The following is a 27,873-nucleotide window of genomic DNA, read 5'->3' as shown; positions in this document are numbered from 1 at the left end:
AATAATAGCTCCCTGTGAGAGTCTAATGGGATTTGCAAGAGAGCACTTTTGAGGGTCTCAAGTGCTGTATCATGCACAGAACAAGAGATAGGCAGGTTCTCATTTGTGGCACCCCATCCCTAGCTCAAATGGCCTTAACAGGATAAGAAGACCACCATTCAAGCTGCTTCAATGTATTATGCTAGAAAATATTGGGGAAGGAGGGAGGTTGAATTAGTGAGATTAATGCTGAGTTAAATTCAGGTCTTTGCTTCTTACAAGTTGGATCACTGCATTCTCAACTCTTCCACCTAGAAGGTCAAGCAAGCCCCTTCCACTGTTCTTGTGCCTTTCCCCCAGCCATGCTCAGTACCACCCCTTCTAACTCTAACTTGCCTTATTCAAATTCCATACTCACATTCACAGGTCCATGGGGATTAGTGTGTCAATTTAAAGAGCAGAGTCAATGTCCTTTCCCTTTTCTTAGAGCTAAGAAGTCTGAGGCAGTGAAGAAAGGAATAGATGTGAGAGGGGCAATGTTCCAACTGATTGGCAGTGGTGGAGGGGGAAGGGGGGACAGCCTTACTCTGTGCACCTGTTTATCTCCTCATTAGAACACTGGGGGTCACTCTGAGAAGAGCCTGGAGCAAAGGGGTCATACATCAAAGACAGTCTTCTGGGTACAAAGGAATGGCAAGGCCCTAGGGGCAGGAGTTAAAGAACAAAATTCAACCAAGTAAGTTTGAAGATCTAATTGGCTGTATTAAGCAATTCAGGAATTGGGCAGCATGCAATCTAGCAACTAGAAAGGTGCTTTGATGAGTTGTACAAAATGGAGGGTTTTTACAGGCAGAAAGGGGGTGAGACTATGTAGTTAGAAGACTGGATTATTTTAGGCAAGGGCACCTTCATTCAGGGGAAGGCAGAGGGTCTTAACAGCCAGATTACCTCACCAGTGCTGATCAGGTAATTCTAAATTGATTGGTTTAAAATTTCACCTCTGGAAGAGGCTGAAATTTGGTTAGTTGCTAAGTTTTAGTTTGGTGACATGGATTAGCAAAATGATCCACAATTTTTTTTTTATGAACTAGAGGCCTAGGTCATGAAATCCATGCATTGCTAGGGTCCTTAGTGGCTGCCAGATGCAGACAGGGTACTCCCTCCCTTCCCCCAGTGGCCTGCTGCTGCAGGCCAGGGCTTCCTTCCCTTCCCCCAGCTGGCCCCACCCCTGGTGGAACTCCAGGTCAAGGGGACAATTTGCATACTACACTTTTATTATATAGGATTTTCATGCCTATGATTTTTTAACTTTTACAATGGTGTGAAAGCAATATGTTGTCAGAAGAAGCTAGTAGGCTAAGCTATGATGGTCAGTAGTGTTGAAAAGAATGGAGTAGAAAGCAGTCCAAAATGGGGTCACATTGGTAACATGTGAAGTAACAGATACGTTAGTTACCCTGATTGTAGTGATTCTATGAGGTTGCACAACTTAAATATAAACAATATATATTTGCTTCAATTTAGTCCTTATATTTGCTTCGTTTAGTCCTTTCATGTGTGTGCGCACGTGCGCACACACACACATTCTCTCTCTCACATACATACTTCCATTTTTAGCTTCTAGTGTCTTCATACATCTCTTTTCTCCAATTTGTTTCAAAATAATCAAAGGGAAAAGGGAGAGGTGTTAGAATTGTCTTTAGTAAAGGACACAAATGTTTCTGTGTCCTGGTCATTGATCCAATAGGTTTGAATCATGGACCAGTTTATGAGGGTATTGAGGTGTTGGTGCATGTTTATAAACTAAAAAATAATTAAAAGAGAATAAAAGAAAAGAAATCCCACACAAAAATCATAACACTATCTTCACAGATATCTGCAGTTTGAATTCTTTATTACAAAGAAAACATGAAAAATCTTTCCAGTCAGGAAGAGTGAATGAGTCTTAATGATCTAGTACATTGTTAATACTCCGACTTACTACAGTGATTCAAAAATTTGTGAAGAGAAAAAGAAAGTCCTGTATAATTTCTTAATCTTATTAGTTACAAACATAACAAGGTTGCCAAATTATACAGACAGAGCTCTCATTTTTCCAGTTCATATTTCTAAATGTCTAATGCTTCCCCCAACAGCTGACTTTGAGAATATCAAAAAGCAGTTACTTTTAAAGCACTCCCTGTGATGAAGTAGAAAAAGCCCTGGATTAGTAGCCAGTTGAAATGGACTTTTTTTTTTAATGGATTTTTTGTATGTCAGCTTTTCCACTATCTTTATGTTCTTCAGCAAATCCTTTAACTTTGGGCCCTTTTTGTAGCAATATGAGCATCACAGGGGTGCAGTGGTATTAAAATGAGATAACCGAGATGGAAACACCTTAAAATACTTGAAATGCTATATCATACACATAATGACGAAATTCCAGAGGATCAGATTTGAGAGAGCTAAGCTGACCAATATTAGAAAAGGAAGCTGAAGAGTTTATAAAAAATTTTATTACAGAAAGCCCAGTCCCATTATAGGTTTATGTCTCCATTTCTCTTTGATGCATTTAACAGAATGGATTATATAGAGAAAAGGGAGTAATAAGCAGAGGAGGCAGAGCCCGAGAGAGCTCAAATGCATTACTCATTGCTATTCAAGGAATAAGTAAAAAGTCAACCACGGGGCCATAACCCTGCAGGGTAGTATCTAGCTGTCAAAGTGCACAGGCACCAGGGGGTTACCCTCACAGGCGATGACAACACGCCTAGAGCTGCCCCTGCCCTGATATCTGCAGTTTCGCCGGGAAGTTGCTGTAAGCCTGCAATCTGTGACTCTCACGACACCCGCATGGCAGTTCTCTTTGCCATTCCTGCACCGGATATTGGGGGTCCTGCAGATGTTGTTAATGGCGCTGATGTCTGCATGGATGAAGGTGTTGAATTGCTTGCACCTAAGCCTAGTCATCCCCCGTGTTTGCATCATCCTGTTGCAGTATGAGCTGGTGCCACCTGGCCCTGTAGAGTCCACATGTTGCCGCACGAATCGTTGGTACATGAACTGGCCATAGGAGGGCTGCACCAGCACCAGCCCCAGCAGGGTCAGCAGCGAGAGCAGAAGCAATGAAAGGGTCTTCTGGAGAGCCATCACTGCCTTGGAGGTGCCTGGAGAGAAACCAAGAGGTAGGAGAAAGGAATGTAACAAATGGGCACCAGAGAGAGGAGTTGAGAATGGCAAGCTGATATTTGTCAACTCGATAGTCTACTCTTTCCTCCCCACTTCTCTGCTCACAACTTTTCTCATCACTGCTTCCCCAAGAGTAAAAAGTTTGCAAACATGATCTTCTCTGAAAGCAAGAACTTTTCTCTTTTATAAGAGAGACGGTGCTGTAGCCAGTACAATGACTCAGGGCAGAGACTGACAGGCTGGATGTCCAAGTGTATATGTCCTTTATGGTCAGGGTGTGAAAAGGGAGAAAAGGCAGATCTAAATGAAACTAGAGTTGTCTGTCTCTTGAGGAATTTCTCTAGTCATGTGATCTTTGGGGAGTGTTCGGTTCCCTGGAGACTCTGATTCCCAAAGGTTTGGACAGACAGGATATGCCAATAAGAGTTTGTGAACTGATTTTAATTCCAGACATCTGGGAATTGAGGAAGGTGTAGTAAAAAAGGATAGAGTAACGTTTAGGGTTAGCCTTTCCTCTCATGTGTCTATTCTTTTTTTTTTTTTTCTTTCTTTTTATTAAATGTATTTTTGCTATTTTGTTTTGCATATCCCAGATCACAATTCTGATTGTGCATCTTCTAAAATGTTTACTGGCCATTTTTGTCTCTTCCTTAAATTATATATACTTTGCCTATTTTTTGAGAATTGTTTGCCTTTTTATGGAATTATATATTCTTATCATTCCTTTGTCTTGTATGTGCACAATAATTTTCTCCTAGTCCATGGCTTATCTTTAAACTTTGATTCATTTTTTGAATAAGATGTTTCAAATTTTGATAGAATAAAATGCATTTCCCTATATTTATAATTTTGTTTTCTTATATTTAGGTCTGTAATCAACATTAAATTTAGTTTTTTTTTTATTGCTTAAAGTATTACAAAGGGTATTACATATGTATCCATTTTATCCCCCCGCCCTAGACAGTCCCCTAGCCTCCCCTATCACCCAGTGTCTTATGTCCATTGGTTATGCTTATATGCATGCATACAAGTCCTTTAGTTGATCTCTTACCCCCCTACCTCCTGCCCCCCAACCCACCCCGGCCTTCCCGCTGCAGCTCGACAATCTGTTTGAGGCAGCTCTGCCTCTGTATCTATTATTGTTCAAAAGTTTATAATGGTCTCTATTGTCCACGAATGAGTGAGATCATGTGGTATTTTTCCTTTATTGACTGGCTTATTTCACTTAGCATAATGCTCTCCAGTTCCATCCATGACGTTGCAAATGGTAAGAGTTCCTTCCTTTTTACAGCAGCATAGTATTCCATCGTGTAGATGTACCATAGTTTTCTAATCCATTCATCTACTGATGGGCACTTAGGCTGTTTCCAGATCTTAGCTATGGTGAATTGTGCTGCTATGAACATAGGGGTGCATATATCCTTTCTGATTGGTGTTTCTGGTTTCTTGGGATATATTCCTAGAAGTGGGATCACAGGGTCAAATGGGAGTTCCATTTTCAGTTTTTTAAGGAAACTCCATACTGTCTTCCATAGTGGCTGCACCAGTCTGCATTCCCACCAGCAGTGCACAAGTGTTCCTTTTTCTCCACATCCTCTCCAGCACTTGTTGTTTGTTGATTTGTTGATGATAGCCAGTCTGACAGGTGTGAGATGGTACCTCATTGCTGTTTTGATTTGCATCTCTCGGATGATTAGTGACTTTGAGCATGTTTTCATATGTCTCTTGGCTTTCTGAATGTCCTCTTTTGAAAGGTGTCTATTTAGGTCCTTTGCCCATTTTTTGATTGGATTGTTTATCTTTCTTTTGTTAAGTTGTATGAGTTCCCTATAAATTTTGGAGATTAGGCCCTTATCAGATATGTCATTGGCAAATATGTTTTCCCACACAGTGGGTTTTCTCGTTGTTTTGTTGATGGTTTCTTTTGCTGTGCAGAAGCTTTTTATTTTGATGTAGTCCCATTTGTTCATTTTTTCTTTAGTTTCAAGTGCCCTAGGAGCTGTATCAGTGAAGAAATTGCTTCGGCATATGTCTGAGATTTTCTTGCCTTTGGATTCTTCTAGAATTTTTATGGTATCCTGTCGTACATTTAAGTCCTTTATCCATTTTGAGTTTATTTTTGTGTATGGTGTAAGTTGGTGGTCTAGTTTCATTTTCTTGCATATATCTCTCCAATTTCCCCAACACCATTTATTGAAGAGACTATCTTGGCTCCATTGTATGTTCTTGCCTCCTTTGTCAAATATTAATTGAGCATATTGGTTCGGGCCGATTTCTGGGCTCTCTATTCTATTCCATTGATCTATATGCCTATTCTTGTGCCAGTACCAGGCAGTTTTGAGAACAGTGGCTTTGTAATACAACTTGATATCTGGTATTGAGATCCCACCTACTTTGTTCTTTTTCAGGATTGCTGCAGCTATTCGGGGTCTTTTTTTATTCCAGATGAATTTTTGGAAAGTTCGTTCTAGATCTCTGAAGTATGCTGTTGGTACTTTAATGGGAAGTGCGTTGAATTTATAGATTGCTTTGGGTAGTATGGACATTTTGATGATGTTGATTCTACCAATCCATGAACACGGTATGTTCTTCCATCTGTTTATGTCTTCCTCTATGTCTTTTTTCAACGTCCTGTAGTTTTCTGAGTAGAGGTCTTTTACCTCTTTAGTTAAGTTTATTCCTAGGTAGCTTAGTTTTTTCGGTGCAATGGTAAACGGGATTGTTTTTATAATCTCTCTTTCTGAAAGTTCACTATTGGTGTATAGAAATGCCTCAGATTTCTTGGGGTTAATTTTGTATCCTGCTACATTGCCAAATTCATGTATTAAGTCTAGTAGCTTTTTGATGGAATCTCTAGGGTTTTGTATGTATAATATCATGTCGTCTGCAAATAAGGACAGTTTTACTTCCTCTTTTCCAATTTGGATGCCTTTTATTTCTTCTTCTTGCCGAATTGCAATGGCTAACACTTCCAGTACTATGTTGAACAGGAGTGGTGAGAGGGGGCATCCCTGTCTTGTTCCTGTTCTTAGGGGAAATGGTGTTAGTTTTTGTCCGTTGAGTATGATGTTGGCTGTGGGCCTGTCATATATGGCTTTTATTATGTTGAGGTATGATCCTTCTACTCCCACCTTGCTGAGAGTTTTTATCAAAAATGGGTGTTGAATTTTGTCAAATGCTTTTTCTGCATCAATTGATATGACCATGTGGTTTTTTTCTTTCAATTTGTTTATGTGATGTATCACGTTTATTGATTTGCGGATATTGTACCATCCTTGCATCCCTGGGATAAATCCTACTTGGTCATGGTGTATGATCTTTCTGATGTACTGCTGGATCCGATTTGCTAAGATTTTGTTGAGGATTTTGGCATCTATGTTCATGAGGGATATTGGCCTGTAATTCTCTTTCATTGTGTTGTCTTTACCTGGTTTTGGTATTAGGGTGATGCTGGCTTCATAGAATGAGCTTGGAAGTGTTCCTTCCTCTTGAATTTTTTGTAGTAGTCTGAGGAGGATAGGTTTTAGTTCTTCCTTGAATGTTTGGTAAAACTCCCCTGTGAAGCCGTCTGGTCCTGGGCTTTTGTTTGATGGAAGCTTTTTGATGACTGCTTCAATTTCTTCCATAGTTATTGGCCTGTTGAGATTTTTAGATTCTTCCTGATTGAGTTTTGGAATGCTGTATTTTTCTAGGAATTTGTCCATTTCCTCCAGGTTGTCTAGTTTGTTGGAGTAAAGCTGTCCATAGTATTTTTTAACAATCATTTGTATTTCTGTGGGGTCTGTTGTTATTTCGCCTCTATCGTTTCTGATTTTATTTATTTGGGTCCTCTCTCTCTGCTTCTTGGTGAGTCTGGCTAGAGGTTTATCAATCTTGTTTATCCTTTCAAAGAACCAGCTCTTGGTTTCATTGATTTTCTGTATTGTTTTTTTGGTCTCTATGTCATTAAATTCTGCTCTAATCTTTATTATCTCCTTCCTTCTGCTCACTCTGGGGTTTTCTTGTTGCTCTCTTTCTAATTCTTTGAGTTGTAGAGTTAGATGATTTACTACCATTTTTTCTTGTTTTTTGAGATAGGCCTGTAGAGCTATAAACTTCCCTCTCAGGACTGCTTTCAATGTGTCCCATAGGTTTTGGATTGTTGTGTTTTCATTGTCATTACTTTCCAGGATGTTTTTAATTTCTTCTTTGATCTCATTGGTAACCCAATCAATATTTAATAGCATGCTATTCAGCTTCCAGGTGTTTGAGTATTTTGGGTTGTTTTTATTGTAGTTTATTTCTAATATTATGCCATCGTGGTCTGCGAAGACGCTTTTTATGATTTCAATCTTCTTGAATTTGGGGATACTTTGCTTGTGACCCAATATGTGGTCTATTTTTGAATATGTCCCATGAGCACCTGAGAAGAACGTATATTCTCTGGCTTTGGGGTGAAGTGTTCTGAAGATGTCTATTAAGTCCATCTGATCTAGTGAGTCATTTAGGATTGCTGTATCTTTGCTGATTGTTTGTCTATAGGACTTATCCAGTGCTGTCAATGGTGTATTAAAGTCCCCTACTATGATTGTATTGTTGTCGATCTCTCCTTTGATATTTTCCAGGAGTTTTTTTATGAATTTGGGTGCTCCTACATTGGGTGCATATATGTTTACCAGGGTTATATCTTCTTGTTGTATTGATCCCTTTAGTATTATGAAGTGGCCTTCCTTATCTCTTGTTAAGGCCTTCACTTTGAGGTCTATTTTGTCCGATATAAGTATTGCTACCCCAGCTTTCTTTTCCTTTCCATTTGCCTGAAAGATATTTTTCCATCCTTTCACTTTCAGTCTTTGTGAGTCCCTTCTAATGAGGTGGGTTTCTTGTAGACAGCAGATGTATGGGTCATGTTTTTTTATCCATTCAGCCACTCGATGTCTTTTGGTTGGAGCATTTAGTCCGTTTACGTTTAAAGTTATTATTGAAAGGTACTTGTTTGTAGCCATTTCTTTTTGTGTGTGTGTGTGGCTGTTTTCTTTCTGAGCTTTTTATTTCTTCTTTTTATACCAGTCCCTTTAGCATTCCTTGCATTGCTGGCTTGGTGGTGACAAACTCCCTTAGTCTTTTTTTGTCTGTGAAGCTTCTTATTTCCCCTTCAAGTTTGAATGATAGCCTTGCTGGATAGAGTATTCTTGGATTCAGTCCTTTGCTTTGCAACACTTTGTAAATTTCAGTCCATTCTTTTCTGGCCTGATGTGTTTCTGTTGAGAAGTCATTTGACAATCTAATGGGAGATCCCTTGTATGTAACTTTCCGTCTCTCTCTTGCAGCCTGTAAGATTCTCTCTTTGTCCTGAACATTTGCCATGGTGATTATGATGTGTCTTGGTGTGGGTCTTTTCGGGTTCACCTTGTTTGGGACTCTCTGGGCTTGTGTGACTTTTTTCTTCCCCACCTCAGGAAAGTTTTCTGATATTATTTCTTCGAGTAGGTTTTCTAATCCTTGTTCATCTTTCTGTTGTTCTGGTACTCCTATTATTCGTATGTTGTTTCGTTTCATATTGTCCCAAAGCTCCCTTAGGCTCTCCTCCTGTCTTTTAATTTTTTTCTCCAATTGCAGTACATTTTGGGTGTGTTTTGCTTCCTTGTCTTCTAATTCACTTATTCGGTCCTCCGCTTCTCCTAGTCTACTGTTGATACTTTCAATGGAGTTTTTCATTGCAGCTATATCACTCTTCATTTCTTCTTGGGTCTTACTTAGGTTGTTGATTTTTTCATCTGTTTCTTCTAGCTTCTTCCATATGTTATCGATTTTTTCATCTGTTTCTTCTAGCTTCTTCCATATGTTATCGATTTTTTCATCTGTTTCTTCTTGCTTCTTGCAGAGGTTGTCGATTTTTTCCTCCATCCGGTTTATGCACTCTAGGACCCTTATTCTGAATTCTTTATCTGTCATGTTGCATGCCTCTGTATTACTTAGCTGCTTTTCTGGAGAGTCCTCCTTCTCTTTCCTTTGGGGGTTTCTTTGTCTACCCATGTTTGATCTCACTGACATATCTAGACGTTGAGTTGTTCAGTGGTTGCTCCCTTGGTGGCAGTGACTCCTTGGTCTGTGGTTGCTCTTCGGGCGGTTGTGGTAGCAGCTGCTCTTCAGTTGGCAGCAGCTCCTCTGGTGGGTGTTGTTCACAGCTGTGGTGGCTCTTCCGGCTGGTGGGGCGAGGTTTCACGTACAGCTGCTGTTCCTCAGCAGAGGATGAGGTGCTCAGGATGTTGCTGTTGCTTGGATCTGCTGCGTTGATTTAAAGGCACAAAATACAACACAACAAGGCACCACGTACCATGCACTATACACAAATATATTCACGATATTAATAACCCCAATTAAAGGTGACCACCTGAATTAAGAGAATTAGGGGATAAGGAAGAAGGAAGAGAAAAAGATAAAAGAGAAAAAGGAAAAGAAAAGTAGGGACCAAAAAAAGGGAGTGCAAAAATGAAATTGGGAAAAAGGAAGGGGGAAAATAAAAGCGAGAAAAGAAAAGAAAAAAAAAAAAAGAGCGAAAAGAGAGAATGAAGTGGAAGAGGGAAGAGACTTTTTATATGAGGAGAATACTCCTATAGAACAGCCATTAATCCCAACAAATTCCAGCAACAGCTCCCTGGATATGAATGCAAACTAGAAACAACCAATAATATAACGATGAAAATAGAATGGTGAACACCAATCCCAAAATAAAATAAAGAAAAAATAAAATGGCACTTTAAAAAAATGGTAAAATGGTAGCAGTAATAATACTGGTTAAAAATAAGAAGGTAGTAATTAAAAGGGTAAAATCAGGTGATGGAAAAAGAAGAAAAGAAAGAAAAAAAAAAGAAAAAAAAAGAACAGAAAAAAAAAGAATGAAAAAAAAAATTGGTTTTTTAGTTAAAAAGTGAAAAAAGAAAAAAAATTGCAGTAGTGAAGGTCCTTCGTTTCTTCTATTCTTCAGTGTGGCTCGCCTTAGACCTTCCAGGTATTCAGGAGAGTGTTGAGTTTCCCTGCGATATACTGTTCCTCTGTGTTGTAAACCACAGTCCTTATTTTAAAGCATGCCGCATTTATTTCCCAGACTGCCTTATTTTGTGTTTAGCAAAGAGTCAGTTTGTGGGTCAGCCTCTGGGTGGCAGTGTTCTGGGGTTGGCCTCTGAGGCTATAGGGCCTCTCTGTCCAGTGGAAGTTCACTGCCCAGAGCTGACTGCGTAATAGTTAGTTACTGGCGCTATGTTGTTGCTGGGATTGAAAATCCCCCTATAGGCCAGACCCTGTTAACTCCCAGGGACTGATCAGGTTATCTTAATCCTTGATCTCGTACAGGGTGGAATCTGGGTGTGGCTGTGCTCCTTGCCTGGGGGCTGGGGGGAGGAGACTCCCTCTCAGGAGCGGGTGGCTGCCCCAGTCCCGGGCTCTGGGGTGTCTCAGCACTCAATTCACTGCCACCTCTCCCGGCTCCCCCTCTTTCCCCAGTCTCTCCGCAGATTCCACTCCCCAGCACACTCTCCCTCTCTTCAGCACAGGTGAGTGTCTGTATCCGAAATGTCCCATGAACAGGATTCAGTGAAAACAAACAAACAAATGCCGGCCGCGGAAACGGGGAAGGCTTGGTTTCTGTAAGCTTCTTCTCTTACCGGGACTGCATGGGCAGGTCAGCTCTTCAGGCTGCCCCCTTTAGGCTCAGTCCTCCGTGATCACAGAACCCAGCTCTCAATTTCCCTGGCAGCGCCAGGAATCCCGCGGTTCTCCTTTCCCCCCCGTCAGGGGCTGTGCCTGTCCCAAGGGACGCGGCTGTCTGCCACGCGGTCTCCCTCCGACTCTCTGGGCTCAGAGGTCTGGCAAACTTTCCTGCCCAAATCCCTGGTTTTTTTTTTTACCTTACCAGGGGAGTTCTGCTCTTCCCGGCTGTAAACCCTCTCACCAGCTGAGCAATTTCGCCAATTCGGTGTGAGTGTTACTAGCTTCAGCTGCTCATTCCATTTGCTCCAGGACACGACCTGGGACACGTCTGCCTATATCGCCGCCATCTTGGTTCTCAAATTTAGTTTTTTTAATGGTATAAAGACTCTGTCATTATATTTTTGATCAGATGGATGTTTTTGCCTTGCCAGTGCCCTAGCTGGCCACTGAAGTTCATTCCTATTCTTTTTTTTAATTAAAAAAATTTTAATTACAGTTGACGCATATTAGTAGCAGGTGTACTACATAGTGATTTATAGCTTAAGAAGTGATCATCACATAAGTCTAGCACCCATCTGACACCATACATGGTTATTACAATGCTATGTCTGTATTTCCTATGCTCAATTGGCATCCCCATGGCTATTTTTAAAACTGGCCATTTATACTTCTTAATTCCTTCACCTTTTTCACCCAGTTGGCATTCTTTTAATGGTATTAAAATCAAGTCTTTTTTGAAATCTTGCTAATCCTATTGAAAAAAAGTAAAAAACAGAGTATCCAGCCAAAGTGCTCTGAATATAGTAAATATTGGTTGAGTGAACGAATAAACAAAACGAGGGAACTAGTGAACAAATAAAATGAAATGACTTGTGGAACTGACTGATAAAAGAAATTTTTAAAAATAAATCTCAACAGCACTATTGCCACAAAAGAGGACTTAGACTGTCTTTTTTCCTTGCTGTTTCTATGCACAACCAAAAACTAGGACTTGGTGATATATTCTATCATCATGCATGCATCCTTCATGCTGTGTCTATCTTGTCAATAGCTGTTGTTAGTTTGCTGTTGTCTCCAGTTGCAGAATCCTTTTGATGGCACTTTTGGCAGTGGAAAATAAACATCCTATCTAATAAAAGAGAAACATGGTAATTGGCGTATGACCGCTACCCTTCTCATTGGCTAATCAGGGTGATATGCAAATTAACTGCCAGCCAAGATGGCGCCCGGCAGCCAGGCAGCTTGAAACTAATATGAGGCTTGCTTGCTTCAGTGACGGAGGACTCCCAACATTCCCCGCCTGCCGCTGCAGGCCTCTGAGCTGGCAGTTTGAAACATAGTTACAAAAATAGAAGCTAAACAAAACCCCAGAAACCAGCTATCAGCTAGCCGGGATCTCAGACCTGGAGTTGATACAGAGTTTCGATTGTAGAACCTAAACAAACCAGATACCTGCTTTCAGGAGCGGACGCCTAAGAGCTGGAGCCTCAGAGCTAAAGCTGGCTCAGAATAAAAAAAAAGAAAAAGAAAAAAAGGAGCAGTTGGGAGCTTCAGTCCCAGCCTGAAAACAGCCCTCAGCCCCTCACCCAGACTGGCCAGGCATCCCAGTGGGGACCCCTACCCTGAAGGGTGTGTGACCAGCTGCAAACAGCCATCATCCCCTCATCCAGGCTGGCCAGGCACCTCAGTGGGAACCCCCACCCTTATCCGGGACACCCTTCAGGGCAAACCAGCCAGCCACCACCCATGCACCAGGCCTCTATTCTAAACAGTAAAAGGGTAATATGCCTCCCAGCACCGGGATCAGCGGAGCTGCGAGGTCTCCCGGCACCGGGATCAGCATGACAGGGGACAGCACCCAAACCCCCTGATCGCCCTGTGGCTCTGTGTGTGGCGGGGCCACAACCTCCCTATTGGCCCTGCTCTGTTCCTGACAGGGGAAGGCGCCCCAACCCCCTGATCAGCCCTGCTCTGTGCCTGATAGGGGGGAGCTCCCCAACCTCCTGATTGCCCTGCGGCTCTGTGTGTGACAGGGTGCGGTGCCCCAACCCCCCCACCCCACGGGCCCTGCTCTGTGTGTGATGGGGTAGAGCCATAACCTCCCCATCGGCCCTGCCCTAAGTGTGACAGTGGCGGTGCCCCAACCCCCTGATCAGCCCTGCTCTGTGGGTGATAGAGGGAGGCGCCCCAACCCTCTGCTCTGTGCATGGCAGGGGGGATCTCCCCAACCCCCTGATCTGCCCTGCTCTGTGCATGACGGGGGGAGCTCCCCAACCCCCTGATTGGCCCTGCTCTGTGCGTGACAGGGGGGGCGCCGCAACCTCCCCATTGACCCTGCCTTGAGTGTGACAGGGGGCGGTGCCCCAACCCCCCAATTGGCCCTACCCTGAGGGTGACTGAGGGTGGCATCGCAACCTCCCAATCCGCCCTGTTCTGTGCATGACAGGGGGCGGCGCCCCAATTCCCCAATCGGCCCTGTTCTGAGCCTGACCAGGGGCTGCACCTAGGGATTGGGCCTGCCCTCTGCCACCCGGGAGCAGGCCTAAGCCAGCAGGTCGGTATCTCTCGAGGGGTCCCAGATTGCGAGAGGGCACAGGCCGGGCTGAGGGACCCCCCTCCCCCCACCCGAGTGCACAAATTTTTGTGCACCGGGCCTCAAGTATGTTTAATAAAGTTTAAAAAACAAACAAACCAAAAAACTAAACAAAAACCTTCAGAGCCACAACAAAAAAAGCATTGCCATATTGTGTCAGAACATTGCTTCTTTTGATTGAGGAAAGGAAGGAACCCAGACCTATCTGACTCTAAAATCAGTGCTTTTTCCACATCTTCTACTCCCTCTCTCTTTCCACTCCCCAAATATTCAGGATATTAAAGACATTTATGTTCAGAGTTGCTTCTCTTTAGTAACATAACAGAGTTTAATCAGGGGTGGAATAGGGTAGGAGTGGAAGTGGGAATCACTCACCAACACCAACTAGCTAGATGCTGCCATCTGACAGTCTCTCCTGGGATTGGCATGAAATCATGAACTGTGAATCTCCTTGACCATGGCAATGAGGCAGGGCTGTCCTACTAGAGCAGCGATTTTCAACCTTTTTCATCTCATGGCACACATAAACTAATTATTAAATTCTGAAGCACACCAAAAATATATTATTTGACAATCTGACTAAATAAATAGGTATAATTTTGATTCATTCACACCAGGCAGCTATTGTGTTGGTTGTCAGTTTTTCAATTTGACAATCTAAGGGAAAAGTGGTCAGTGCTCCTGACTAGTCAGATATTGCAGGTTTTAAAAATTCTTGTGGCATACCAGTGAAAATCACTGTACTAGAGCAAATAAAATTAATCTCTGACCCAACAGGAAGTGACAACCCAAAACAGAAAGGACAGTTATTTGAGGGTCATACAGGCCCATTTCTACACATGCAGTCCAAGGGTTGATCATAGCGGAAGTCCTGGTGTGATGTATATGGGTACAACTATCCTCTGTTTTCAAATAAGCTTCATGATGGCAGGTCACACTGTCTGGGTGACTGAAATGGCTGATGAGGGACCTGCATACCAGTTTCAAACATAACTTCATTCTAAAATGCTATCTCGTATAGTCACAACCACTTTTTGCTTATGTACAAAAAGCTCGAAAGCTATATGTCACATTTCAGTGCCACAGCTATAGATATGAGATATGGACTTAGGAAGACAGAGAAGGGAACAGTTGTGGGAAGAAGAGTAACAGGGAGAAATGATGCTGATTAATTCCTCATCCTTAGACTAATGGATAGAATTTCTGAAGGCACACTTAGCACTTGGATAATAGCTTCATCACAACAATGTACTTTGGGTTATTTTCCCCAAATCTAATCTTTCATGGTTAATCTTGCACCTCTGATTTTGCATGGTTTTATTTAACTTTTTCTCATCCTGCTTCTTTGTATACAAAATATAATTTAGAAAGATAACTGGCTACAGAGAAGACCTAACCTATTCATGCAAGAGCAAACCCACAGCCTCAGCCACAATAACCAACTGATTTAATAAGACATCAACAAAATTTGCCAACAGAAGTCCCATGTAGCCATCAATGGGTGTATCTCAGTACTCGAGCTACAACAGAAAATGAAATGATCCCCAAACCATCCCAACACATACTTTTTGGTCAGAGCTTACCCCAAAGGCTCTCTCCACTCTACCACATTGATTCTCAATAAGTACTTCTTTTGATACTGTGATCCCAAAGACCTAGCTCTGCCACTTTATATGATCTGGGGAAAATTACTTAACCTCTCTCAGCGTTATTTGTTGTTAGTGAGTATAATAATACCTACCTCTTAGGGATGTTATGAGGAATAAATGATAAAATCAATGTTAAGTGCTTATCATAATGCCAGGTACATGGTAAGTACTCAGTAAGTGTTGGCAATGATCACTTTTGTAATTTCAAATTTTCTTGGTTTCCTTTGCTTCCTTCAATCTGGATAAAATAATGAATGACTACACCAAGTTGTGTATATTATTGCTCCCCTCTCCTTTATTTTGTTGAACACCTGTATTCCTCCCAAATTAGAAGGCTGTTTTTAAGTTGAAATATCTCAGCTACTAGATTTTATGCTGTGTCCCTACAGGAAATTTTCCTCTTCACATTGAGTGGAATTTTCTTTCTTGCATATCACCATTCTTCAAAGGGCTTGGGCATTTTGACGTTTTTATTTTGTTTTCCTTGCAAAGTTGACCAGGACTTCAATTCCTTAAATAATTCACTTGAGATAATGACTGACTGGCCTGTCCCATGACATTTTATTTTATACAGCTTTAGGTTGTGAGAGCACAAGAGACCCAGAGCAAAAAGTGCTAGGCTTGGCTACCCAGCTGCTAGTTCCATTAGCAGGTGAGCAAGCAGTCCCATCACATTGCCATGTGATTTCCTAGGAAACAGTCATTTGCCCTAACACCAGAGCAGAAAATGCAATGAGAATACTCTAAGCAGATGTTTGGAGAAGATATGTGTTTTCACAGCTATGGCACACTCAATATAATGATGATCCATACCTTTGGCCTTTCCTATCAAGGCCTGGAGTAGGTCAATGATCTCTATGGAAGTCATCTTGCATCATATCAACGTAAAGGTACTGGTTGGAGAACCTCAGAAAAGGGTCCAAATAGTCTACCAAAATCTGGACTTTTCTCACTTCCTAAGGGGTTTTTTTTTGGATTTTACAATAAGGCAAATTTTCTATTAAGACAGGTTTGGAAAATTCTATTTCCTACTTTCTTAGCAAATAATAGTGATATCAAGGTTGAAATAGGTAAACTCAAGGAAGAAAGATTCATGTGCTGAGTGTGCACCAGTAATTTACTTCTCCATTTCTTCCTGCATAAGTTTAAGTACTTTGAGTCTGGGCTCTCCCAGGTGGCACGTGGACACTGGTCTATAACCTGGATATTGAAGAAGCAAGGCTTTTGGCCCATTTCAGGGCAATGTAGGCAGCAGGAGAGGGCACCATTGTGAATACCGTGATCACTGCAGTCATATATTCACAAGACAGCAAAACTAGTGATTCAGGAGCTCCAGTGGCACAATCGGTTAGCGTGTGGTACTTATTAAACTAGTGATTCATAACTTTAATTTATTAACAAACACTTTATAAATAAAATATTCAGGCACCTGTTGACAGAAATTAGGTAAGGGGAAGTTAACCATTAAATCTGTGAAGTTATTAGTATATTTTATAAAGAAAATGTCTACTCACCTAAGTATGTGTTTACTTGAAAACAAATATAGATGAAGAAGAATAAAGGATAAGTTTGGAATCTTTGTATAAATTCCCAACAACCTCACAGTTGCTTGAAATCCATTGATAAAGTAAAAGTTTAAAGAGAAAATAATGGAAAGTAATCAAATTTTTAATCTTTGTATGAAATAACCAGGAGAATACCCTGGGACCAGTCTAGTCAAAGCAACTCAAAATTACCTCCTGCCTAAGACAAGAGGTGCATACTAGGAGTGAATTTTGGTGTTCATGCAGGAGTGTGTTTCTGAGTGTGTGTGGGTGTGTCAGTGTGTTGGTGTGTGTGTTTATGTGTTCGAGAGGAGAGAGAGAGAGAGAGAGAGAGAGAGAGAGAGAGAGAGAGAGATTAAGAGGGAGGTAGATAGAAAGTTTAATTAATCTGTTGGTATTTAGTTCTAAACACTACTCCTCAAAGTTTAACTTTTGTAAAAGGAATATTGGCTTATTTGATAGCCAGAACAATTTGCCCCTCCTGAAAATTTTGCTTAGCAGCCATGAGCCCTGGCATTTCCCAGATCTCTTTATAAGAGTAATTTAACATCCTTACACTCACAGGAAGGGAAAGTCTACCTCCCTATTGCATGAGAAGGCACTAACTGATAGGGAAAAAGGCACTTGTATTCCATGTCATCCTCTCTGGGGGGCACCTGAGTAGAGAAAATGGGGAAAAATCAATAGGCCAAGAATTGATGAGAAGACTTTGATTCTTACTGATTTCAGAGACATTTTTTTTATTTATTAACATATTGTAAAACAGAAAACAAAAGATCCAGGCAGGTCATTTTCTGGGCCACTGGCAATGAATGTAGTCACCACTGTTTTGGAGTGTGTGGGGAAGAGCCAGGAATAGAAAGCAGAACCAACACTGGGCCAGGGTCTTGCTGGTTATGGACGGTTAAAGGACTCATCAAAGGGACAGGCGAGCCATGTTCACAGGCAACAACTATGTCTCTGGACCCTGATGTGGCTCTGTACTGGCAGGGAGGCCAGGGGGACCCTCTTTATGCCTGCAAGTAGTGACCTGGACAGGAGACCTGCTTATTCTGAAATTTTTGTAAGGCATTCCATTCTCATCTTCACAGATGATCTTGATGTTGTTACTGGTTCTTTGCAGAGTGAAGTTAGCTGTCATCTCCTCATCATGGTTTCAAAGTATCTGCCATTTTGGCCACTTGGATGGGCATCATAGTGCTGGCCCAGGAAGAGTCTGTACCTGTTGTCATTTGAGCCAGCGTCAGTGGGGTCAGCCCCAGACCCAGCATGAAGACCAGCAACAGGATCCCAAGCCCATCATCATCTCTACTAACAAAGGCTCCTGCCAAGGGCAAAAGGCATGATGGGGGAAAATTAGGCTAAAAAGACAAATTAAGCTAAAAGGATAGGGCATCATGAGTCAGGTACCCTCAGTCACCTAAATTGCATCTTTTATTTTCCTCGTGAATCCCACATTTCTTGACAAGCTATGCCTTTGGAAAATCATTCTAAGTTTCCTGAACACAACTTCCAGCCCCAAACATTTTTTCCTATCCCTTAAGACTCATTCAGTACTTACTTTTCACTCATAGCATTGCACTATCCATTCACACTCTTATTCATTTATTAATTAAATGAATAACAAACATTACATAAGCTCCTCTGGTTACAAGGCATTGTGCTAGGTCCTGGCACATAGGGACAATTAAGATATACCAAAGTCCTCCCTAAAAGGAGATGTAGCAACCATGTGGAAGGAATAGGAGCTCCAGTTCACTGAAATGAGACAGTAAGATAAGAGACTTATCAAAAAGATGGACTTAATAAATGTGTTTAATTGATTCTGACAGAAAGGAAAGGAGACAGGAAGAGAGAGAGAGAGCAAGAAGGAGAGAGAAACATTGATGTGAGAGAAACATCTATTGGTTGCCTCCCATAGGCACCCAGACCAGAGATCAAACCAACACCAAGGGTTTGATCTGACCAGGAATTGAACTGGCAACCTTTTGGTGCATGGGATGATGATCAACCAACTGAGCTATACTGACCAGAAAGGTCAAAGAGGGATCCCTAATGAACCCTAAACCCAGGAAAGGTCGAATCAGAGAATTGTTAAAGTCAGGTATTCAAGTTAATAAAGCAGCTGGCTATAAGGAGAGCACTTGAGAGCAATTTTGCCCTGAGATGAAGGAGCACAGACCTAATTCCCCAAGAATTAGTTGGTTTGTGGCTAAAGGTGGAATTATTATGCTTTAATTAGAAAAAAACAGAGAGGAGCATAGTAGAATCAATGCAATTCTTGGAAGTGGATCTGGGGTCAACTTCTACAGAAAACTGGAGGAAGAGGAATTCAAGCTTATTCTTAGGACAATGTGGATTATTCTCAGAGAATATTTTCTAGTTTCCCTATAAATGTACATACACTGTTAAACAACAGGCATATGATATTACTATGTGATTAAAAACAACAACAACAACAAAGAAAATCTCTTCAGAACTTTTCTTCAAGCCAAAGTCCTTATAATTGGCTGTAATGATTTCTTAACATCTTCCTGAAAAGAAGAATAAGCCCTAGCCAGTTTGGCTCTGTGAATAGAGTGTCAGCCTGTGGACCAAAGAACTGTTTGATTCAAGTCAAGGGCATGTGCCTAAGTTGCAGGCTCCTCCCAGGCCAGAAGCCTTGTTGTGGCTCCTACAGCAGCCAATCAATGAATGTGTTTCTCTCACATAATAATTCTCTCTTCCTTTCCCTCTCTCTTCCACTCTCCCTAAAAATCAATGAAAAAATATCCTGGGTTGAGGATTAAAAAATTAAATAAATAAAGTATTTTTTAAAAAAAGAATAAGAAAGAGAAGAGAATTGCTACCATCATCTCTCCAGAGTTTTCAGTCTAAACTGTAGAACTTACACTTCCCAGGGGCAGTGTTTCACAGACACTCAAATAAACCCATAAAGTAAATATAATGCTTCCTCCTGGAGTATGAGTTTATCTCAATGATAGCTATTAAAATAGAATTAAACAAGTATACATTATAACAAAATAGAAAACAAATTTCTTATGGACTTTTAAAATTTATGTGTTAAGAAATGTGAAGATTTGAGAACTGAAAACTATTTGGTGTTTGCAGCAGGTAATTTCTGACAATATCACTACTTCTTTGGAGAAATATTTAAAGAACATTCAGAGCCTTTAAAACCATCATATCTTCCCCCACATATATAAAATATATGTGAGTATTTCCACATCAAATGATAATTTTTTGTGACTTTTCACAAAAAAATTGAAACTGGTTTTTATAATTTTGTTTTTCAAGTGGTTTGTGAATGAGCAACTTATTTACTTTATGATTGGCTATGATTTCTTAGCAACAATCACAAGTAATGAGAAATTCTTACAATGGGAGAAAAAACTGGACCTTCAATTTATTCTTAAGTGTGATGTAATTCATACAAATCCTAATTTAAAAGAAAACAAATATTACATTTTCATAGACATTAAATTAATTAGTAATCTTTATTTTGTACAAAAGTCAATAAAATTATTTTCATATCAAATATTTTTACACCCTTAAGGATGCCACAGGTTCTAGCATTAAGCCTGTAGTATTACTCAACAGCCCTTGGAGTATGACTGTAAATCTAGAAAGATCAGGAATTTCAGGGTTCTGATGGTTTCATGGGAAGGCATGTGAGAGAGAGAGCAAAGTGAACACTCATTCTCATCATCATTTGGCATTGATGAACCTTGTCTGATTCATAACAATGTTACACAAATTTGGCACACTGTTGAAGAATACCAAATTATACACTAAGAAAATGTTTGGTCATATTATAATACTGAAATAAATAACAGCTAAAAAAATTTCCATTAAGAACATCAATTATAATTTATAATAGAGTCAGGTGCAAGCATGTTCTTAGAACTTGAGCAAAAAAGTGGTACATGACTGAAGAGGGAAGAGCCAGCCCTAAAAGAATAACAAGTATTCATACATGGCCACTGCTTCAGCACAGCTGCTGGCCTGCCATGCTCCCCTTTTTCCAAGCTCTTTACATTTACATTGTGCTTTTTAGTCTTCTGGGTGTGTTTTCTTTTTCTAGTTTTGTGGAAGACCTCATCAAAGTTTTATGGATTTAGATTCGTTTAGGTCTCTTGATCTTCAGTAGACAAATATTGTCTTCTAATGTCAAAGGCAATTACAGAATCTCAGACTCCCAAGATGGAACAGGACCTTAGGGTCACCAAGGCAACACCTCTCTGCCTGGGACCACAAACCCAGAGTTCAAAATCAGGAAGCAGAACCAGAGCTGTAGTAGCGAAAAGAGTCATCAGGTGGCAGTGGTGGGTAGAAATGTTGCCAACATCTTCCATGCAGTAATGGAGACCATGGATCCTTGTAAGATGTGCCAGTACTCTACAGGTTGTGGGGATATTGTTGTTCAAAGAAGGGGGTCTGAGCTGCTGGGCCTGTCTAGAGTCTGTCCAAACACTCTGTGCTTAGATAGTGAGACCATGGATACCCCATTAGATACAAGTGTCAAAGCAACAGTCATAAAGCTCAACATCTGCTCACAAGGATATCGCAAAATAAAGATGTACCTATTGCCAATTTCCACAGGTGCCATTTCCAACCTGTTATCCAATCACCTGTCTCCTTGTCAGTGTTTTCTACTGGTGTACAATCTACAAGAGGGCAGAGCCTATATTATTCACCTCGAATCACAGTGCCTGCCTCACAGTAGACCCTCAATTTTTAAAAATTTTTTTTTTAGTGATTGACTTCATTTTCCTCTCAAGACTTAAGTTTGTTCATCTATAGAATGAGAGAGTTGCCAACTCTAAAATATGGAATTCTTTAAGCATAAGAGAATATTTTCCTGTTTTAGTAGCAAAAGTTTAGTGGAATTACAAAGACTAAGTTGTATAAGTTTAGTTGATAGCAGAAGACACCTAGTGAAAGAAATAGTTGATAAGAAGAACTGTGACCCAATCTCTGAGATGTATCATTTCTTAAGGCTCAGTGTATAAGGAAAACCCTTAGACCGCCTCTAATGAAGGCCCTGGACTGATGCCACACAGGGGCTTCATATCCTACAAAGCCACTTGCTGGTTGGAGGTTGAAGGCCTCCCATCCCAGCCTGGTGAGGTAAAGGAAAATCTTTGCTTCTAACTTGCAGAACTTGCACATCAATTCTGTAAGAACTTAGCTAAATTTTCTCAGGCTTATTGTAATCTTGAATCCCTAAGGCATCCAGAAACCAAAGCCCAGACGGTACACAGCATGGCCACCTGTATCTAATATCTGCTCCCCCACTCACAACTTGCTCACTCATATATTCAATCCTAAATTTCCCCAAAAGAGGTAAAATGAATTTGGGAGAAAACAAGTATGAGACAGATTATTTGTGGTGCTGCAGTGAATCTGCCTAGGCCAAGGGTTTAGAGCCTCACATCGGGTCATCAACCTCACTCACACATAACCTTCCATAGTCAAGCACATAAGTGTCAGTCAGCTTTTTGTCAATGAAATATGTCCCCACTGTTCTTCAGACTAACTTTATCATCTGTCTCAAACCAATCCTTTCATTTTCACAAGAATTAATATTCTCTTCTCTCCACAGGCAATGTTTTGTATTCAAGAGATTCATCCAACTTTACACACCAGGGACTTAACTTACAGTCCATGAAAAGTAACTATGGTTTTAATTTCCAAACATGTAGCTTCACACTTTTATATATTCTAGGGCAGTATCCCACAAAGTGAAGGCATAACACTCAAGGCATAGTCCTCCCTTTATCTCTTTTCCTACTTTCTTCCCTTCAACCTGCCAGTATACCTTCTTTTGATCTTGGATGTGTTCCACTTGGCTCTTAAATAACAATCTAAACTTTTTTTAAGTATAAATAGTAGAGAACATTAGAAGAAAACATAGCTAAACGCATTCTTTTTGTTTCTTTCCTTGCTCTGCCACATTTAATGCCTGTTACTGGGGGCATCCAAATGCCCTTCAGCAAATGGCTTCCCCAGGACTTTGGGGATTTTATCACAATTCGGGAATTCCTCCTAAACCTCCACTTGCTTCCAATCTCAGTAATCTCCCTTCATCCACACACATATAGACAATCCCAAAAGAAATCTGCTTTCATTTTAAACTTTAGCATCTGGTTCATTTGTTCTTAGTTCATAAGTTGGTTCCATAGGCTTTATAGGGGGAAAAATGGTTTCATTGAAATAGGTAAATGGCTAGAAATAGTATGTATATATTAAAAAAAATACAGCAATAGAATCTTACAAAAATCTGGAAGAGTTCCTCCAGCTGAAGAGTTCCTCCTGGAGATGGGTTCCAGCTGTGTGCACTAGATCCCTCTGGTTCTGATTATATAGCGATCAAATGAACTGGGTGGGGAAACTAGTTCAAAAGATCCCTAATCCTGGCAGAGATAAGGAAACCAAAGACACTGCCCTTGGCAAACAAGGAAATTCACCTTTTTATTGGGAATGACTAGATCAAATATTTACCCACTGGAGTGGATTAAAGATTTGTTCAAAGAGACAATTTTTGATGTTGGTAAGCATGGCCCTTTGTCCCAAAGCGGCCCTTTTTCTGATATCCATGGTTCCTTACTCTTAACAATGACAGGTTTCATTGTTCACATACATGATATGGATCCCGAAGACATTGCTTCTGATCTATGGGCCAACTCCAACAACTGCCTTGGAAGGACCCCACAGAGTAGATGTGGTCTCCCAGCAAAATGCTGTTCCCCTGCCCTGTCTATTTGCCCACATAATTTGGTTACATGAAAGGATGTTATGCCAATAAGTAGGTTATTCATAGATTTCACAGAACCAGGAAAGCACTTGTAGAGAAGGTCATGTGACAGCTGTTAGTACCCACTGCCCTTGATCTCAACCGCCCAGCTACTAACCCTCAGAACTATCCTTGCCATATTTCCTGGGCTTCTTATTTTCATCCTCAGCTGTTCACAGGAGACTAACCAGGAGCCCCCAATATTCTGTTCCTTGTAGCACAGCTACAGAACTGATTATCTTCACTGATAAGCATCACTCCTTAGATGGTTAATTGTTCTCATTGTATCTTGATTTGAGAGAACCCCCTGAGAGAAGAATAACTGTCTTATCATCTCTACAGTCTTAGTTTCTAAAATAGTGACTGACACTTAGGTCCAAAGTTCTTTTTATTATCCCTCCTGGTCTAAAAATGCATTCTCTGATCTCACTCTGGGGACCCCAACAATGCAAGTTCTCCTGGCTTCTCTCAGGGCTCACCAGCACAACAACTGGGTTTGGTAGTGGTTACCAACAAGGCAGGCAAAGTAAAAAGGCTTCCAAGATTCCCAGGAAAGCTCTGCTTCAGCTTACTAATAAATCCTAAAAACCCACGGATATGCCTTCACTTTGAGAGATTAACTCTTTGAACAGCTGTCAGTGGATTACACAGGCTTGGGCACTTGCTTTAGAGCAGTGGTTATCAACCTTCTAGCCCTTTAAATACAGCTCCTCATGTTGTGACCCAACCATAAAATTATTGTCGTTGCTACTTCATAACTGTAATGTTGCTAGTGTTATGAATCGTAATGTAAATATCTGATATGCAGGATGGTCTTAGGCAACCCCTGTGAAAGGTCGTTCCACTGCCAAAGCGGTCAAGACCCACAGGTTGAGAACCGCTGTCCTAAATCCCCAGGGTCCTCCTCTTGTCTAACTTTTCAGTGAGCCAAAAGCAGCCCCCACTTGGCTCACTGTTGTCTCTCCCACTTTTACTTCTCAGTGACCTAGCAGCCCAGCCTAGGCTCACATCTGTTGCTGTGACTTCCTTTTCTGAGTTTATGCAGCCCAGTCTAGGGTCACTTCTGTTACTGTGATCTTGCTTTTTCTACCCAAAGTTCTTCGTTTGTGTCACTGTCCTAACCTTTAATAAACATACTCTCAAAATAAGCTGGGCTTGTGACTTGAATTCTTTCCTGCATAAAGTCAAAAACCCACACATTCCAGTCTTGCTGGCCCAGTCCTATCCCTTTCTGGTGACATGGGCAGCATGGAGAACCCAAAAAGGACAAACTACCCCTGCTTTTCAGTTGTGCTGGGACACAGTCCTGCCTGAGCTTCAACCCCACCCCAGCCCTCACACCCCCCGGCGTCACCCCCTGTCCTCTCCCTGCTTGCCTTCATCCCCAACCAAATCCTGAGCTAAAAGGAAAAAAAGTTGGGGGTAGTGAGAAGAGGACCAAGCAAACTGCCATAAACAGCTTTCCCTCAGTACTTGGTGCCTCAGGGTTACTGAAGCCTCTGGAGAGGAACGGACAGGCATGACTCTGACCAGAACATTTATTCTGCCAAACACCAAAGTTCAATGTCATTTAGGAGCAAAGAGAGGTAACAGGATATGGGGTCCTTAGAGTGGGGCCTCTACTGGCACCTAGCAGAGTGCCCAAATCCTCACTTTGCTTTGTGGGCAGACAAGCTATTTGGGAGTGGGACCTACTTTAAATTAATCACATATCACTTTCTCAAAAGACACTGAGAAGTGAGTTTTAAAAAGTTATCAGCCAGTCACTTGTTAGGGAAGATGACTGTCAAGCCCATTCCAACACCCTGATTGCCTCAGCAGTCCCAGGAGACTGAGGCAGCAGCCACCTCCCACAGCCTTTGGGGACAAGATGACTTGATCAACACAACCCTTCTCTGATGAATCTCCTAACAACAGAGACAAGGGACTCCACTCCAATGTCACATTTGAAGTATGGTAGCAATCATTTCAGATTGAAACTGTAGTTTAACGCTGTTGTTTGGCTTAACAATAGAAAAGTTACTTTGATTTTCTGAATTGTATAAATCATCCCATTCTGTTGAATGACTATCCCATTGATTGTTATCTTACTGGTTTTAGAAAGCACATTCCTCTTTACCTGGAAACCAGGACAGCACAATTATCCCAAGACCCGAGGGTTCCAGATAATGTGTTTTGCTGAGGTCCAGCCCCAGCGGGTCCAGGGGTCCCCAAGGTGTGGATGGAGTCGGCGAAGAAGGAAGGACACGGAGACAGTGTTCAGTTGATCAGCAGCCTAGCCAGGATCTCCAGCCAGGATCTCCAGCCAAGTTCTGGTCTGGATCTCCAGAAAGGTTCTGCTTCGGATCTCCAGCCAGGTTCTGTGGCCATGTTCCCTCGCTAGGTTCTCCAGCCAGGTTCAGTCACCAGGTTCTAGTCAGGTTCTCTTGCCAATTTCTGTAGTCAGGTTCAGTCCAGGATCTTTTGCCATGTTCTCTCCAGCGAAGTTCTTCTGTCTCTAGAGAACGTTCTGTGTTGGTTCTGTGTTCTGAATTCTGTCTGTTGTTGTCTTGTTGCATCTGTATTTATACCAGTTGATTCCAATCCTATCAATCTCTATTCCAAAGGTTAGGGCGTTTCTTATCTCCATTCCAGGGAGTAAAGATTATGTAGCTTAAGCATGATTGTTCATAGTTAAAATGATTAATTACCCGCCTGGCACTTAGTTAAGAGGTTTTATTCCCTCCCTAACTTCAGGGGAAAATCCCTACCTGGGGATTCAACCTTTCTCGGAGAGGTGACCTTGGTTAAAACACAGCGCCAAGAAGGTGAGCAAACATATTAAGAACCGTATGCTATATATGCCAGGTCCCTTGAAACAGCAAGGATGGACCGGCTCCCGGCAGTGTTTCAGTGGACTCAGTGGTCCTAAGACCAGGACAGTGCAATTACTCTAAATTGTTTCGATGGCTCTAGATAATGACTTCCTGCCAACTCAGTGGTTTGAGACCCAAGGGCTCTAAATAATGAAATCCTGCCAACTCAGTGGTCTCAAGACCCCAAGGCTCTAGATAATGTGTTCCTGTCAACCCAGCGGTCCCAGATGATGTGTTTCTGTCAACTCAGTGATCTAGAGACCCCAAACTATAATTAACATGCTTAATTTCTGCTTCTGTAAACTACTTTTTTTGCGAACCAGGTTCCTCATTCCAAACCCTGAGATGTAATCAATACCTTTGTGATTTTTTGCCTATATAACCCTGGAACTGTGACCAAATAGGTGCTATGAGATTTGGGAATGACCCCTCATAGTCCCGGATTGCAATAAATGTGACTCTTTAATTCGACTTCTTGAGGCGTCCTTCTGTGATCCGAGGGGTACGTTACAACACATTCACACACAAACAGTCCCCTGGCCTGAAACACCAGTTCTAGCCCAGCTCACACAAACAGATCAGCCTCTGGGTTTAGTTTGGCAGTGATGGAGGGAGCAGCCTCCAGCCTCTGAACACAACCACTAGGTCCAGAATGCATGGGTAGCTGCTCCTCTCGGGCACAAACCCCCACCCCTTGGGCCTGATTCCTGCCTTTGCCCATGCTATCTTACTCTGGCTTCTGCACCCTGCGCCTCCCTCAATCCCAGCAGTTGTCATTCATGCTTGTGGGCCTTCCTTCTTTCCTTTCTTTTTTGTTTATCATTGCCTGAGGATATTTTCCATTGAATTTTAGGGAGAATGGAAGAGAGAGGGAAAGACCAAGAGAGAGATGATGCTCTATCTACTGAGCCCAACCTGCAAGGGCATTGGGAGTTTGTGCTTTACTGAGTATAGAAGTCACCTGGGTTGCTTGTTAAACTGCAATCTTTGGGCAGTGGCAGCCCAAAGGGGTTTGAATGGTTTGAATCACAGCACCGCTGGGGGGGGGGGGGGGCAGGGGGTGACCGTTGGGAGGGATGCCAGGGTGGGAGGTGAGAGGTTGGATCACATGGGCAGAGCTCTTCCACAGCACAGCGTCTGGGCTTCCTGCTGATGACTGTTACAAATAAATAAGTAAACTAATTAATTAATAAAAAAGAAAAAAAAGGAACACAGTCCCTTCTCTGCCTCTAGGGTTTCACTGAGCAACCTTGGGGAAATCCACAACCTGCCTACATGGTTGACAATGCAGAGTCAGGTGAATGGTGAATGGTTGCTTTCATTCTAATTGTTTTTATTTTCATCTTGGCACAATGAGGTTATGAGGAAACAGAAAATGAGGGTTTTTGAGAAGAAAGTTTCAGAATTTTATTAAAGTACATCCAAGTCTTCTCCATTTGTGTTTCCAAATATAACAGGAAATTATAGTCCATGATTAATAAATACTATATCTTTGCCAGGGATTGCAATAGATGTGAAACAATTGCCAAATGGGAAATATGTTCATATATTTAAAAAATGTTCTGATAGCTTGAACTTGAAAGGTATTCTCCTTTTTCTA

General features: G+C 41.5%; 2 protein-coding genes and 1 long non-coding RNA gene across 4 annotated transcripts in view; 1 reads left to right on the top strand and 2 right to left on the bottom strand.

Annotated features, from left to right (window-relative positions):
- Positions 1–1,856: 1,856 nt before the first annotated feature.
- On the bottom strand, positions 1,857–23,000 carry LOC132239699 (ribonuclease 4-like). The gene is made up of 2 exons (XM_059706388.1): positions 22,900–23,000; positions 1,857–3,125 (listed from the first exon to the last, which is right to left on the bottom strand). The coding sequence occupies exon 2, from the start codon at positions 3,106–3,108 to the stop codon at positions 2,671–2,673; it is 438 nt and encodes a 145-aa protein (XP_059562371.1). The 5' UTR covers positions 3,109–3,125; positions 22,900–23,000; the 3' UTR covers positions 1,857–2,670.
- LOC132239651 (ribonuclease 4-like) overlaps positions 1,857–27,873 on the bottom strand; it is a 77,417-nt gene continuing 51,400 nt past the window's right edge. For both annotated transcript variants that reach the window (XM_059706262.1, XM_059706270.1), the window contains exon 3: positions 1,857–2,601. The gene's annotated coding sequence lies outside the window, so the exon portion shown is untranslated. The remainder of the gene's footprint in view (positions 2,602–27,873) is intronic.
- On the top strand, positions 26,326–26,744 carry LOC132222926 (uncharacterized). The gene is made up of 2 exons (XR_009450340.1): positions 26,326–26,398; positions 26,462–26,744. It is a non-coding gene; the product is annotated as an uncharacterized LOC132222926 (long non-coding RNA).

The sequence above is a fragment of the Myotis daubentonii genome, chromosome 1 (genome assembly GCF_963259705.1).
Source record: "Myotis daubentonii chromosome 1, mMyoDau2.1, whole genome shotgun sequence".
Lineage (NCBI taxonomy): Eukaryota > Metazoa > Chordata > Mammalia > Chiroptera > Vespertilionidae > Myotis > Myotis daubentonii.
Note: the sequence above shows the minus strand (reverse complement) of the source record. Positions and strands in the feature narration are given on the sequence as shown.

Bases quoted from the DNA above. Each gene is read 5' to 3' on its own strand.
- LOC132239699 (XM_059706388.1), bottom strand. From the start codon at position 3,108: ATGGCTCTCCAGAAGACCCTTTCATTGCTTCTGCTCTCGCTGCTGACC.